General features: G+C 37.5%; 1 protein-coding gene across 3 annotated transcripts in view; it reads left to right on the forward strand.

The window, feature by feature from the left end:
• The window catches only part of LOC104323513 (transcription initiation factor TFIID subunit 4), a 152,468-nt gene that overhangs the window by 59,807 nt on the left and 78,336 nt on the right, over positions 1-14,325 (forward strand). For 2 of the 3 annotated variants that reach the window (XM_069793461.1, XM_069793460.1), the window contains exons 11-12: positions 8,996-9,126; positions 11,110-11,235. In XM_069793461.1, the coding sequence (XP_069649562.1) occupies positions 8,996-9,126; positions 11,110-11,235 (257 nt within the window). Of the gene's footprint in view, positions 1-8,995; positions 9,127-11,109; positions 11,236-14,325 lie in introns of those variants that run through there. The other variant, XR_011326489.1, reaches the window with a different exon arrangement.

Consider the following 14,325-nt stretch of genomic DNA (forward strand, 5'->3'; position numbering starts at 1 on the left):
AATACAGAACTTATGAGTCTTAGTTGAATCTTACTTGGCTAAAATAATTTGGTTGGCATTTACTTCGAAGGGAGCAGGAGGAGAAGAGAGTATTAAAATTTGTGTAATATTTATTCAGAATTTTTATTCCTTTAGGTTACATTACACTATAGTATGGCTGGTTATCTTTTTTTCTACTGTGTCTTGCAATGAAAATGGTTATGTATTTTGAGGATTTTAATCTGTAAGTTTGGGATTTATTAATTTATTTTTTAAAAGTAACTGATGTTTCACCAGTTTCTCAATTTCACAAAATGCTTCCTGGGGAATCATCTCAAGGTGGGTAGTTCTGAAGAATTACAGAACAAATACTGCACCCAGCAAGTCTTGAGTTCTCAAGAAGACTATCCACTTTTATCCAGAAGCTGGCTCATGAAATAATTTTTATCCTATGAGAGGAGAAATGTTCTTTTACAAACAAGCTCACTGAAGTAATTAACGTAGGGTCTTCCGTTATTTTGTAAATAACAATTACATGGTGATAAAAAGTCACTCTCTTTAACAGAGTCAGTTTATTACATATGAAGGTGAGCTGGAAGTATAGTGTATATCAGATACTGGTTTACAAAATCTTTGCCATTCCAGTTCAAGGCTGGTTTGGAGCTGTGGAATATGTCTTGGCCATCTGCCCCCTCACAGAGGGGTGCTGGTTTGTACCTGCTAGAGGGAATCATTTACCAAATCTCAAAGCACTTGGCACTGATTCTTTGTAGTTTGGCAGGAAGCACTCCCTAGCCTGTGGCTTCCCTAAACACACTCCAGGTTATAGGTTCCTCAGGGGCGCCTGCTCCAACGACTTCATTTGGATTGGCTGTTTTTGTGAAGGTAGCAACTAAAGTTTTTTGGTTTCTCCTTTCTTTGTCCTGTCTTCCAGCACTGGATAGGCTTAACAGTACAGCAAGTCAACATTTATTAAATTATTTATGCATTTAGTTAGTAAGACTTAAAGTGAAGCTTCTATTTAAAGGACTGAAAACAGAAAGTTAAAACTAAAATTATCATACTGTTTCTTTTGCCTGCGATCACCAGGTTGTCTTATACCCCTAAGAATCTCTAATCCTAATCATCAGAGCTAGTTGTTTGCACTATTGCTCTGTTTAACAAGCTTTTCCTTCAGTTTTTAATACCTAAAGTCTCTCTGGGGCTCTGGTAAGCCCCCCCCCCCCCCCCCCCCACAACCCCAGGGTATTTTGTACCCCAAAAAACTCCTGAATTCTTTCCTTTGTTGTGTTCCATCCCCCGTTCTCTAGCTTAGTATTTAAGATTGGGTTTTCCCTTGATAGCAGTATGAATGCAGTATTGATGGATTACTTTGTAGGCTGAGGACACTGCTATATGGGAGACATATCCCGTTCTTAAGTCCCACCTGATTAGGTTGGGACAAGTAAGTTCAATAATTGCCATTTACAGTTCCTCAGGATGCCAAGGGCCCTTAGTGCATTAAAGTTTCCCTGTTGTGTTTAGTCAGCCTGATGGTTAAATGGTGTTGCTCAGTTTAGAATTATCAATATAATAGTATTAGACAAAGCACCTATTGCTTTCTGTTGATTTCATGACCTGCTTTCTGGAGAGACCACACATGGTGTGTCTTAGGACATGCAAAAATTGCTTGTCTAGTTTTATAAGGTGAACTGCTCTCCCCTGCCCCCCCAATTTTTTCAGCTGTTAGTCTCCAGAAGTTCCTGTATAGCGTAAGTCTTGAACTGTCACTACTTAACTGATCATGTTGTATTTAATTACATGTAATTTTACAGAGATTAAGGTGTTTTAAATATTTCACTGCTGACACATACAGCAGAACTATAAAATCATCAGTTTCCCTTATGCTATTGAAACAGAGGAATGGAATTGCATAGTTTGGAAGGCTGCAGAAATTCAAGTGGTAGTTTTTCCAATACCTTGCTTTTCCTGATGGGAAGGATTGCAGAGGGACTTGGGCATGTAAAACTGTGATGGTTCTGTTGGGATGAAAGAAGAAGGGGGCTTGAGCCTAGAATTGTAGATGGAATCCAAGGCACAGCCTAGTACTTGCTGTGCTATGGGGATGAGGTAGATAGGTAGATATGACCAGATGCATCTTTGTTGCATTATTCTAGATCTGATGCTGTTAATGAGGTTAAATAAAAGTTTAAACTTTCAGTGTCCCAGATTCAAGGCGGGGGGGGGACGGGGGACTTTTGTGATTTGTTTCCATCTTTTAGTATGCAAGGCAGCTATAACAGCACATGAGGCCTGGACCTAAGAAGTCTGGTTCCAGTTGCATCTTGGGCCAATATTTCATGCACAGAATTTAAAGTTTAAGAAGTTGCTCCTGGTTTTAAGACGATAGCAGAGAGTGCTTTCTGCATTTCTGGCTGACCTGTGATTAGGGCAAATAGAGACTAATTATGCACTCTCCTAAAGTTTCTGTTGAAGGACAAGACAAATTCAAGCCCTAAATACATGCTGTTTAACTGTTTAAAACCAGTTCTTCAAGGTTTTTCTGTTTTAAGTGTAAACGTAAAGAGATTTTATACAGGCGCTCAATAATTTATCACATCAATAATCAGAGTAAGACCTAATGTTTTACAAACAATTTTTTTTATCTTTGATCTCAATCCTGTCAGTCCTCTTAAAGTATAAATTATTAAAGTAACTTTTTGATTCTTTGAGAGCCTATCTGCAAAGATAGTATTTTTCTTCTGCTTCTCAAATAGGGCAGTATTCTTATGATTTGTTTCAGTTTGTTTGATCAATAAAATATAATTAAACTTTTAAAGTGCAGCAAAGCCAATACCTTTCAGATAGCTAAGCAGATGATAGCAGTCTTCAGAATTTTCACTTCTTGGGACCAGAAAGTTTTCAATGACAAGGTTTAGGTGCTTTTATGTTTGTAAAAAACAATCTTGTGCTAGTGACACATATGCCAATATCAGAATAATATTGCTGAATGTTTTTTCCCCTTAAGGTTTTTGGGACTTATACAAGTTCTAACTTTATAGAAATTCTATTGCAATAATATCTCAAACTTTAAAATAGAATATAAAAATATTCTAACACTTACACTTCCTTTGCATGCTGTCTCGTATACTGTAGATCCTTGTTAAATGCTGATTGAACCACGGTTTGCTATTAAAGCTTCCAAACATGCAATTATGAATTAACATGTAGGCAGGCTTTATTGTGTTGTTCTATAAGTGCTTGGCAAATTAGAAATTTGCTTACTTTGGGGATATTAATTTGTGATCCTTCGTATTTTTCATATAGGATAGTGTGACTCAACTGACTGCTTTAGTAGCATTTGATGCTTCTGAGGATGTGTTGAACTGGAGTCCTGCCACAAAGAATTGAAGTGTTCGTGCAATCAGTCCTGAATTCTTGATGGTCTTGTACAGTTCTGGTGTAGTAGAGACCTGGCAAGAACACTTGAATGAAGAATGTGGCCTTAGTTATGTCTTTAAAAATCTTAAAAACTCAAATTCAAGTGGAGAGATTGGTTAAAACTATAGCTTGGAGCATTGCTTTGCTCTGGCTCCATTTTTGTTGTTATCCTTGATGATGTTTTTATCATAGCTCTAGGAGAAGTGAAGAATTACATCACTAAAGTAATTTTAAAGACTTGAAGCATATACTTGTTATAAAAAATGTCCAAATTTAACGAATATATTATATAAATCAAGCAACTTTTTTCAAATTGCACATTTCTTGATGTTTTAAATATATGGCTCCTTACTGCTTTAAATGCAGAATTTTGGTCACAAAACTGCAAGTTAAGATGGCCACGTTATCAAACTTAAAGCACAATAAGAACATCACCTAAATGACAGAAACAAGTTCAACTTTTTTAACAAAAGAGAGATGATAGCAGTCTGTTGATAGAAATAAGTTAATTTTTTTGTTTAATCTTAATTTTCTCTTTGGGTTTTGTGTCTCTGTACATATGTAAGTGTATATATTATGACTTACTATTGCAGTGATCAGATGGTGCAATTAAGATCAGAATCCAGAATGCTAGGATCTAAATATCTGTAGATGAAGCCACTGTTCAGTCACTTGGTTAGAAAGATGGATAATACATTGAGGATATTTGTGTTTTGTGATACAATTAAGTATGTATAGTATTATAAAATATATTTATATATACACATTTCTTAAAACTATAAATTATACTTCTTTTCTCACATCATCATCAGTCTAGGGAATCCTGCAAAGGGAAGAGAAGCCTTTCTGTATTAACACTGGGAAAAGTAATTATGCAGACTAGAAGAATATCTCAGGAATTTCCTATGTAGAGATCAGTGTTACTTTCCTTTGATGGCAGACAGAATTCCAGTATGCTTTCTATAAATGAGAGTGGATGAAACTCAGGAGGAGATGTAGCAGTTAACAAAAAAAAATACTAAGACTTTAATATAGAAACATATGAAAATTAACAGTTTCTAGCCCTTTGCATAGACTGAGTTTCTATTTGGCCTTTTCTCTGAGTAGCAGAAAGCAAAAAAACCAATCTCTAAACAATTTTATCAGAACTTTTCATAAGTCAGCAGATCAATAAGGTGGTATGCATGACTGTTTATGAAAGTATAACTAGGCCAGCCTTTCCAAGTGTAGATGAGATTGTTGTTTCAGGAGCACACTGGTAATTTTCCCATCCTTGCCCCAAGTATAATCCAAGTATTTAAGTAGAGTGCCAAATCTTCATGTAGTATACAGCTTTGGAATGCACCCTGCTTCTGACATCCTATGCTAACAGGATTTTGACTAATGTAATTTAGAGCAAGGAAGATGTGATGATGCATCCACACATGATGAATGTTGTGCATGACAAGTTGCCTTCTTAAAAATTTATCTTTTTGTCTTTTTGTAGTCTGGTTTCTTGACGCTAATTCATTTTGGGGGAAATTTGTTCTGTATTCTTTCTTCCTTAGCCTGTTTTCCAAAGAAAGCTAGTCTTAAGTGATTGAGCAGTCTATTCACCGTCCTTCTCTCTCCCTTCAGGTAACTTTTGAATCCATTGATAAATCAGCAGCTAGATAACCCCTCTGTGTGTCCCAATTGAGAGGGAGATCAACTGTTTTTTCCTTTTCTTTGCTCTTCTGTCTGAGTGGCTGCCAGTCAGCACTCTTGCACAGACTGGCCAGGCTACCCTCAGGGTGAGCTGACTGTGCCCAGCTAGCAAGCTGGACAAATACGGACTGGGAGACATGCCGGGGGTGATCCGAGATGTCTGAGGGAACTAAGGGTGTTGTGCAGTAATAAGGAGTATGAGAGGAAGTTGGAGCTATGCAGGAGGACAGGGATCATTGAGTCACTCAGGTTGGAAGAGAACTTGAGTGGTCATCTGGTCCAACCTCTTGCTCAAAGCTGGGTCAACATTGAAGTTCAGACAAGGCTGCTTAGGGCATTGTCTGACTGAGTCTTAAAAACCTGGAAGGTGGGAGAGTCTACAACTTTTTTGTGCAAAGTGTTCCAGTACTGAATTATGTTCATAATGAAGAATTCTTCCCTATATCCAGTCAAAACCTCTGCTGTTTCAGTTTATGAATTTATTTCTCATTCTTCTTCCAGGCATCCTCAATAAAGAGTCTGGCTCCATCTTCTCTATAACCTCTCCCCCACTCCTTCTTTTCTCCAGGATAAAGAACCCTCAGGTTTTCCTCATATAGGTCATACGCTCCAACCCCATAAACATCTTGGTGACTTTTCTCTGGACTCAGGTTTTTCTCTTTCTTGTACTGGGTGACCCAAAACTGACTGCAGTATTCTAGGTGTGGGCTGAGTGCTAAGTGAAGAGGAATAATCGCTTCCCTTGATGTATTGGTTACTGTCAACCTACCACTTTGCTGTTGATACAACCCACTGTGCTGTTAGTCGTCCTTGTTACCAGGATGCACTGCTGAATCCTGGTTAGCCTGCTGACCACCAGACTCTCATGTGCTTTCAATCAGTGCTGCTACCCTGGTAGGCAGTCCCCAGGCCGTCTTGTTGCAGAGACTTAGTCCTTCCCAGATGCAGTGCTTTGCATTTGTCCTTGAATTTCATGAAGTTCCTGTTGGCCCACTCATCAGGTCCTTCTGACTGGCAGCCATCTGCAAACGTGATGAGGGTGCTTTGTGTCTCCTGCTCCAGGTCACTGAGACACATATTAAGAAGGGTAAGTCCCAGGACAGACTCCTAAGGGACTCCGTTTATAACTGACCTCCAGGTAGTTTTCTGGACTTGAGAATATTGTGTTGAGGGGTTTCAGGATTAGAGAGTTGCTAGTATATTGCAGAGACTTGATGAAGAGGATGTAGGACAACAATCTTTAGGAACCAGGCATCTCAGGGAATGGTCCTTTGATGATGGATAAATTTCCCAAGAGCTGAATAGGTGAAACAAGCCATATAATGGTTGAATTTACTTAGAACAAAAGTCTTAAAAATTAGGAAAACCTTTATTGTGAAAAACACAAGATGGTGATAGTTCTTTATTATGGAAGGGTTGTGTGTGTTCAGGGAAGTTGGGTAGCTGTAGTTACACTGCTGAAATTCAAAGAATTATTATCTTGACAATTATTCATTCATACCATTACCTAGAATACTTGGCAGAATTTTCCATCTCAAACCTCTTTTCTGGATACTAGTTAATTAAATTTCCCTTCTTACTTGCATTTTGTCTTTCAGACTAGGGTTTTTTGATTGATAGCTTTGCTTCCACATGTTTGCATAATAAAATGGTGCATGCTCAAATAGGTCTTGATATTGCAAGTCTGACTTGCACGAATAGCTCCTACCAATATGAGTAGTACTACTGACTTCAAGGACTTAATTTGCACAAGTAACAATCGCAGCACTGGGATCTTAATGCATATGTCTGCTTTCCGTTATACGTTCAGCTTTCAGCAACTTCAGCGGAGTTCCATCTCGATTACGGAGGATGAATTTGGCACCAAGAAAGATTTAATTTTTTTTTCGTGATAAAGCAAAAATCAGTTAAAAAAGCATGCATATGTATTGCTGAAGTCCTTAAGGTAACGTGTACAATGCGGAGCGAGTGATGGCTTAAGTTAGTTTAAGAGGAAGCGACTTCAAAGAATCATTAAAAAAATTAATACCAGAAATGCACGGCATCGCGGATTGAGCTCTGGGAGGTGTGGGAATGATGTACTGTAGTGATGTAATAAAACACACATTTAAACAGGCACGGCAGATCAAACACGGCGGAAGAGACGGGGCGAGGGAGAGCTGCAGGAAACGTAATCTTTTTCGTACAGCGTGGCACAAAACCAGCTGTAAGAGCCGTCCCGACGAGCAGAATTGAGAGCAATTTTCACTTTGGGCTGTGTTACTTCCACGCTTCCCGGCAGGCCAGCGACGACGCGCCGCCTCCCCTCGCCTCCCCTCGCCTCGCCTCCCCTCGCCTCCCCTCGCCTCGCCTCCCCTCGCCTCCCCTCGCCTCCCCTCGCCTCCCCTCGCCTCCCCTCGCCTCCCCTCGCCTCCCCTCGCCTCCCCTCGCCTCCCCTCGCCTCCCCTCGCCTCCCCTCGCCTCCCCTCGCCTCCCCTCGCCTCCCCTCGCCTCCCCTCGCCTCCCCTCGCCTCCCCTCGCCTCCCCTCGCCTCCCCTCGCCTCCCCTCGCCTCCCCTCGCCCCGGCGGCCGGCAGCGCGGCCCCGCCGCAGTGCCCCCTGCCGGCGGTGGCGGTCCGCCCGCCCGGCCGCGCCGTGATTGAGCGGCCCCAGCCCGGCCCTGACAGAAGCCCAGGGTGATGCTGAACGCTGCCAGTTCGTCTCAGATCACATCGCTAAAATAACAGAAGTATACATCCATGTAAGACCACTGCTCACTTGTTCGTCTTCATTTTTTAGACGTGTGATGGTTTCTTGCGCTTGACTTTGGCCAGGGAACGATAGGAATGCTTCACAGAACAAATCCTCGTTCTTAAGCCTCTCAGTCCCTCCGTATGTGCTGAGGGACCCCTCCCGCAAACAAAGACCACTTCTGTAATTAGCCCTTTGGGAAGCACTTTCCAAAATACTCTCAAACAAATCTCCTGCAGTGCTTTGCCTACCCGTTAACGTACCACGAACAAACGTATTCACAAACGTTTTTAGAAGTCCCCTGTTCGTCCAGTGGAAAACTGATTCAGTGTAATCAGAGTATTTACTCTTTTATGGTGGGTCAAATCCAATAATCCACAGAAAACAGAACTACTGATTTGTTTATATACAAAATACATGTATCTCCGTGTGCACGCGCAGTTTTCTATCCAGAAAACTGCCGCGCTGGGACTGCTCACATGCATGTCTTTGTAGGACTATAGCTTAGATTAGTGTGTATATTCGTGTATATAAAAACTTATATCCAATACTTAGCAATCATTTTGATGAATTTAGGAATTGGACTGTAGAGTGTTTGCTTTTCGTATAAACTCAGCACAAAGTATCAAATAACTACAAATATGTCTTTTAGCAGCATTTGGGGCACAACGGGTGTTTTTAAATAACTGTTGTTAATTTGACTTATTTCTTCATATTCAATGAAGAGGGTTTTTTTCTAAAGAACTTTTATTAACAGTAGTATGCCAATAGTGTAGGCTAAAGTGTGCAACAGTATGCTTTGGGCTGCAGCCTCATCTCATTGACACTGAAATTAATCTGCACTAATGCTTCTGAAAATAAAGGAATTGCTTTTTCTTGTGTAGAACAACTGAGAACTCAAATTGTCTCGTGCTCTGTTATGCTTTGTTTTAATATACTAGGATAAACATCTGTTCTTAAACACTTTCTAAGTGGTAAAAAAATGCTCTGATTTCTCTTTCAAACTTAAAAGTATAGTCACACTTTTCAAGGGGTCATGAGTGTATCACTAAAGCTACATAAAAACACTACCACTTATTTTTCTGTTCAGAAAAATGAAGTTATAACTATGTTCTTTAGAGTTTTGGGGTTTTTTTTGCGGGGTGTAAGCTAATTCTATTTTGTTTTGTTTTTTGCTTTAGCTAAAAAACTAGGAATTACTGATGTGCCAGCTGAGGTGGTTACTTTTATTTCCCACGCAACACAAAACAGATTAAGAACAGTGATAGAAAAAGTAACAGTGATAACCCAGCACCGAATGGAATCGTACAAAGTAAGTGTGCAAAGAAAGGTATGTTACAGAACAATGCAGTGTGATGCTGTTTTTTCTTAGCACATCGTGGGTGTTTTGTGTTCATTCTCTGTGCAAAGCATGTTCTAATCGCAGGTTTGTCTCGCTCAGCAAATAGAAAGTGGTGGGATGATAGCACTGCTTGCCAGATCTATCTTCCTCCTCTGTGACAGAATTTGTATGTAGAATTACGTTTTCACCCTTCTGTGCTAAAGTGTCTAGTGTGGAGTATTTGTTAAGCTATTTCTGCTCATGCATTGTGACTGACTTTGATTGTTGATGTCTCCTTTTTTTGACCAAGGTATCCATTGATTGGATCAAAGTTGCTTCAACATATAGGAATCTATAGTAACTTCACATGTCCTTGGCTGTGAGCAATACTAATATTTTACAAAAGCTAAGAATTTGTTGCAAACCAGCAACTAAAGAATTCAGCTGTAAAGTCACTGTAATTAAACAATGGTGTTCTCTTTAAAAAGAACATTTCAAGATAAAATGCTACTCTTGATTCCATTGTTAGTGAATGTATGCTTGAAGAAAATTGAAACAACTTAGATACCTTAAACCGGGGGGAAATTTAAATAAGAATCTGCAAACCAGTTTGAAATTCAAATAAATCAAACATCTTTATTGATAAATATGAGATATCTTTTTTTGATAAAACAAAGATGCTAATAGTTGTTAAACTGGTGTAAAAACAAGATGGCAATAACCGTAGTTGTGTGTTGTGTCTAAGCTGTGTTCAGATTTCTTTAGCATATATATACATTGAGTAGCTCTGGTTTGTTTTTTTGCTTGATTTTGGGGTTGGGTTTTTTTTGTTTTCCTTGAGAGTGAAAGCCTGGTCAAACAGCTTTGGATTGTATCTTTGCCCACCTGTTTTCCAAACCTGAGTCACAGTTAGACTAATGATATGTGGCATTTGCAAGAAAATTATCCTTGGGATCTGTGACTAGAATCAACATTACTGTGGTAGAAAAATGGATTAAAAAACCATAAAGGCCACTATGCCTGTGTATTACCTACGCTTATATCTTTCCTTTTGATTGATGGATGTATTCTACTATATTGGACTAAAAGTAAAATGTCCTTGTTTCTTTCCAATATTCTTCATCAGCTTCAGCAGTGTTAAATCCCTCCTTCCTCCTGCCTAGGATGGTGTCTGAGAAGACAACACTTGGCTTAGTCTGTTTTAAGCCAAAGATGCATTTAAAATTATATCTTAACAGATTCTTAAAAAACCCCTTAGTGTTGTCTCCAATTGAACCGTAGCATTTTCATTGTCTTCTGCATGTTTCTTGCTTAATGGTTTTCTTTCATTTCATAGCATTGCAGTCAAAAGGAAGATATTAAGCAGATAAATGAGATGGAAGTAATATGGATAACTTATTTTTCTGACTGACATTCTGAGTGTTCCCCGTGCAGCTTGTGTCATAAATTCTTATTGTTTGTTGGGTACTAGGAAAGCTTGTATGTTCTTACTTGTCATAAAGTTCTTCTATTTTAATTGTAATTAGAGGCTTATTTTCAACTGAACTTTTAGCTTTAATGCTTTTATAATGCTGCATCTTGATCATGTCTGTTACTAGTTCAAGATGAGTACAAATACAGGAGTTGCAGTTTATAACCATGCTTATATCCTATATCTAGGATTGTTCAGTAATAAAGTTAAGCATCTTAGGGGTTTTTAATCAGTAAGTCTGTTGGGTTTATTCTTTTTAACTCTTTGATGTCTCTGGTGCTGATAAATCAATCCTTGGTTTTTTAATTTGCTTAGATATTAATTAAATAATCAGATTCTAGCTGCATTATTAACTATAGGCTGGCTTCATTCTCCTGAGCTTAAAAAAAGAATAAAAATTATTGTTAGTACAATGGAAAGATTTTAATGTATAACACCTATTCTCTTTAAATGCATAGGCTTGATGAAAATGCATGTTTTTCTAACACGTTCTTATTTTACAGGATGATGAATGGTATGAACAAGCTACAGACGTCCGATCACAGTTAAAGTTTTTTGAACAGTTGGAGCGTTTAGAAAAGCAAAGGAAGGATGAACAAGAGAGGGAAATCTTGCTAAAGGCTGCCAAGGTATCTGTTTTACTCTTTTTTTTTTAAACTACTTAACAATTCATAGTCTTCAAAAAATTATTTAGTTTTGTGAAATTTGTTTCATAAGCACATTTTGTTTCTCATAACAGAAAGATACTGCTGTTGTGACATCACACCTTTAATTCATTAAGTCATCCTATCTTATCTGTGATGACTCTAGACCTACTTGACTGGAATGCTCCTGCATTTTCAGGATACAGCTCTGAATTTGATGAGTTCTTGGGAATATAGGAGATAATGGCTAATATTTTCAAAATACCTTGGTAAAATAATTTTCACAATTGTCTTTGAAATTTAATAGATGCCAGGGTTTCTGTGCTATTTGAAAATCACAGCCTACACTTCTGGTATTTAAACACAATTCAGTAAATTGTTATGGATTGGTTTTGAGGCTTTTTACTTTACTTCTTGATTTTTTTGAGGCGCTTTACTTCTTGAGTTTCTAGACTTTTTTAAAAAAAAAAAAACAGTTTTGTTTATTTGTTTATTTTAAGTACAATGTGTCCCAGTTGGTGTTCCAGTCACCTCTATATAACTGCATTATTTAATTGATTCATGCCTGTCTTCAGTTAACTCTCAGTTCTTCTGGACTGATTCCTTTCTAACTCTAATTCCAAAGAATGAATTTTCATACATGCAATAGAACAAACTAAGACAGTATTGTTTCAAGAGCATACAGGTATAGATAAACCTCCTGTTTATGGCTGCATATTTAATTATATATATCATATCAAACTGCAGATAAGTTGTCATTACATTGGCATTTTCGTCGAATTATTTATTGTATATTCTGAAGAGATCATGCAGAACAACTCAATGCTCAATTGTACTACTTAGCCTCCTGGTTTTGTGCCATTACTGTTCACAAATTGAGAGATTTTTTTTAATTTTTTTTTTTTTAAACCTATCCTTGCTTATTTCAGAAATTTGTTTTTAAATTTGGGTACTTCAATCTGTCCTGTTTTCATTTGTAATTTATAATTGTTCACATTGTTAAATATTCCACAAAATTCCACATGACATATATACTCTTTAAATGTTTAGATGAAAACAGTTTTATTGTTTTCATTCTTAATGTTTATTTTTAAAAAATAAAGAAATGCTTATATAGATATATTTTTATGCTGTTTTCTCCATTCAGTGTATCCTGCTGCTGGTTTGTTATGTTGGTTGGTTTTTTTTAATGGACATTGAGGAAAATACAGTAGCTTGTAGTCCTTAGTTCAGAAATGTTTCCCTGACTGCACAAAGCCTTAAGCAGGCTGATCTGAGTCTGGGTTAAATGACCTCCTGTTGTCCTTTCCAACCCGAATTACTTTGTGATTTGATGTTCTTTGGTTTTGTTTTTTTTTGTTTTAGTCTTGAATAATATAAACTCCTGTGAAGTCAAAATTTAGGAAATAAATACGTGATCAACAAGTTTGATTCCTATAGATTACAGAAAGAACAAATTAAAGAACTCTACAACAAACAAATATAAAAAAATAGTCCTCTACTTGATTTGAAGAAATTATCTTAATAAAAATAATGAATATATAAATCAACATCATAACCAGAAAGTGATAGGAGACAGCTTGGCATAAATACATGGTATACTAGAAAAATATATGAAGGTATCAAAAAACCAAAACCAAACCACAAAGTAGCCATGGAAGAGGTAAGCTGAAGATATTGCAAGCCTTTTGGGAGGTGCTTATGCAATTTTGTGATTTAAGTGTAAATGCCAATTTGGAACTGAACTTACACTGATAGCATCTTTTCTTTGTGGAGCGTTCAGCTGGCTCTCAACCATTCTGTTCTGATGGATTCACGACCTATTGCAAGACTTATGTAGGACATAGTTTGGCAAAATATGGTCAGATTACAACTTTTTATTCTAAATAATAGATTGTTTGTGATTTCCTTAGAATCTAGGTTGCTGCTCAAATGCAAGATCACCTGTACATTAACAGCCATTAACTGTTGAGGTCTTTATTCCGAATTCGTATGTACTAATTCTTTACCCAGGATTTAGCTTTTTCCTGGTCTTCTGTGAACTTGCCTAGTTGCCTAAGGAGATCTAAGTCTTTGTGGAAAGGATGCAGTAATTGTAATGATGCAGTTATTAAACGGACACAGTTAAAATCTGCCCTAGCTGCCCTGATAAATAGTGATAAAGATCAGTAACCATTTCATGTCTGTTGGTGGCCTGCTGATTGGTATTTGTGTCTGCAAAGGAGATAATGATTAAACTGGCTCTGGAGACTGAAACACTCTCTATGCAAAGACGACGTTTCCCCGATCATGGTGTCTTTGTCACCTTGACAGTGTTGTGTCTTTAAAGGTTAGAAAACTTGGGATTTTAAAAAGAAATTTCTGTTTCTGCTTTTTTCCTTATAGATGCTTAAATCAAAAATTCAGAATTTTTTTCTTTTATTTATAATTGCAGCTTCTTAATGTGCCTTTTAGACAAACAGAGTGATTTTTTTATCTTGTACATGTTTTGACATGTTATTTGGCAACGTGTTTTTAAAGTTACTCAGCACACTAATTTTAGGAAAAGTTTCAAAATTGCCTGCTAGTGGTACTTCATCTATTGTCTAGTAGGGAAGAGCGTAAACAGGTTTAATTTGCACAGTGAAAATTCTATTTTAATTATTTACACTTTGGAGCCTTGTTAACAGCGAAAGTTCAGGTTTTGACAAAGAATAAGATAATGAAGGAAATGTTTTGGGCATTCGAGTGGATGGTATTAAATAATCAACTTAACATCAAAATAATAAACTGAAAAGATGATGAAAAATTAAGGAATAGATTGAAATGAAAGGGGAGTCAGCATGAGTCTTTGGGAAGCCTTGAAACCAATTTCGTAATTTTGCATTAAAATTCAGTAAGAAAGATATGTAAATGATGGTCAAAGAAAGTGTGGGGTTTGCAGGGTTTTGTTGTTGTTTTGGATAATGGGTTGGTTTCTTTAAGAGGAGAAAAGAAAACAGTTGACACTAGTGTTCTGATTGATCTGCAACCATAAATTCAATTGTTACAGTAAGATGTGATTGCAGAATTTGTAAGCACCCAGATGGGGTTGGT

The sequence above is a fragment of the Haliaeetus albicilla genome, chromosome 10 (assembly GCF_947461875.1).
Source record: "Haliaeetus albicilla chromosome 10, bHalAlb1.1, whole genome shotgun sequence".
NCBI classification, from domain to species: domain Eukaryota; kingdom Metazoa; phylum Chordata; class Aves; order Accipitriformes; family Accipitridae; genus Haliaeetus; species Haliaeetus albicilla.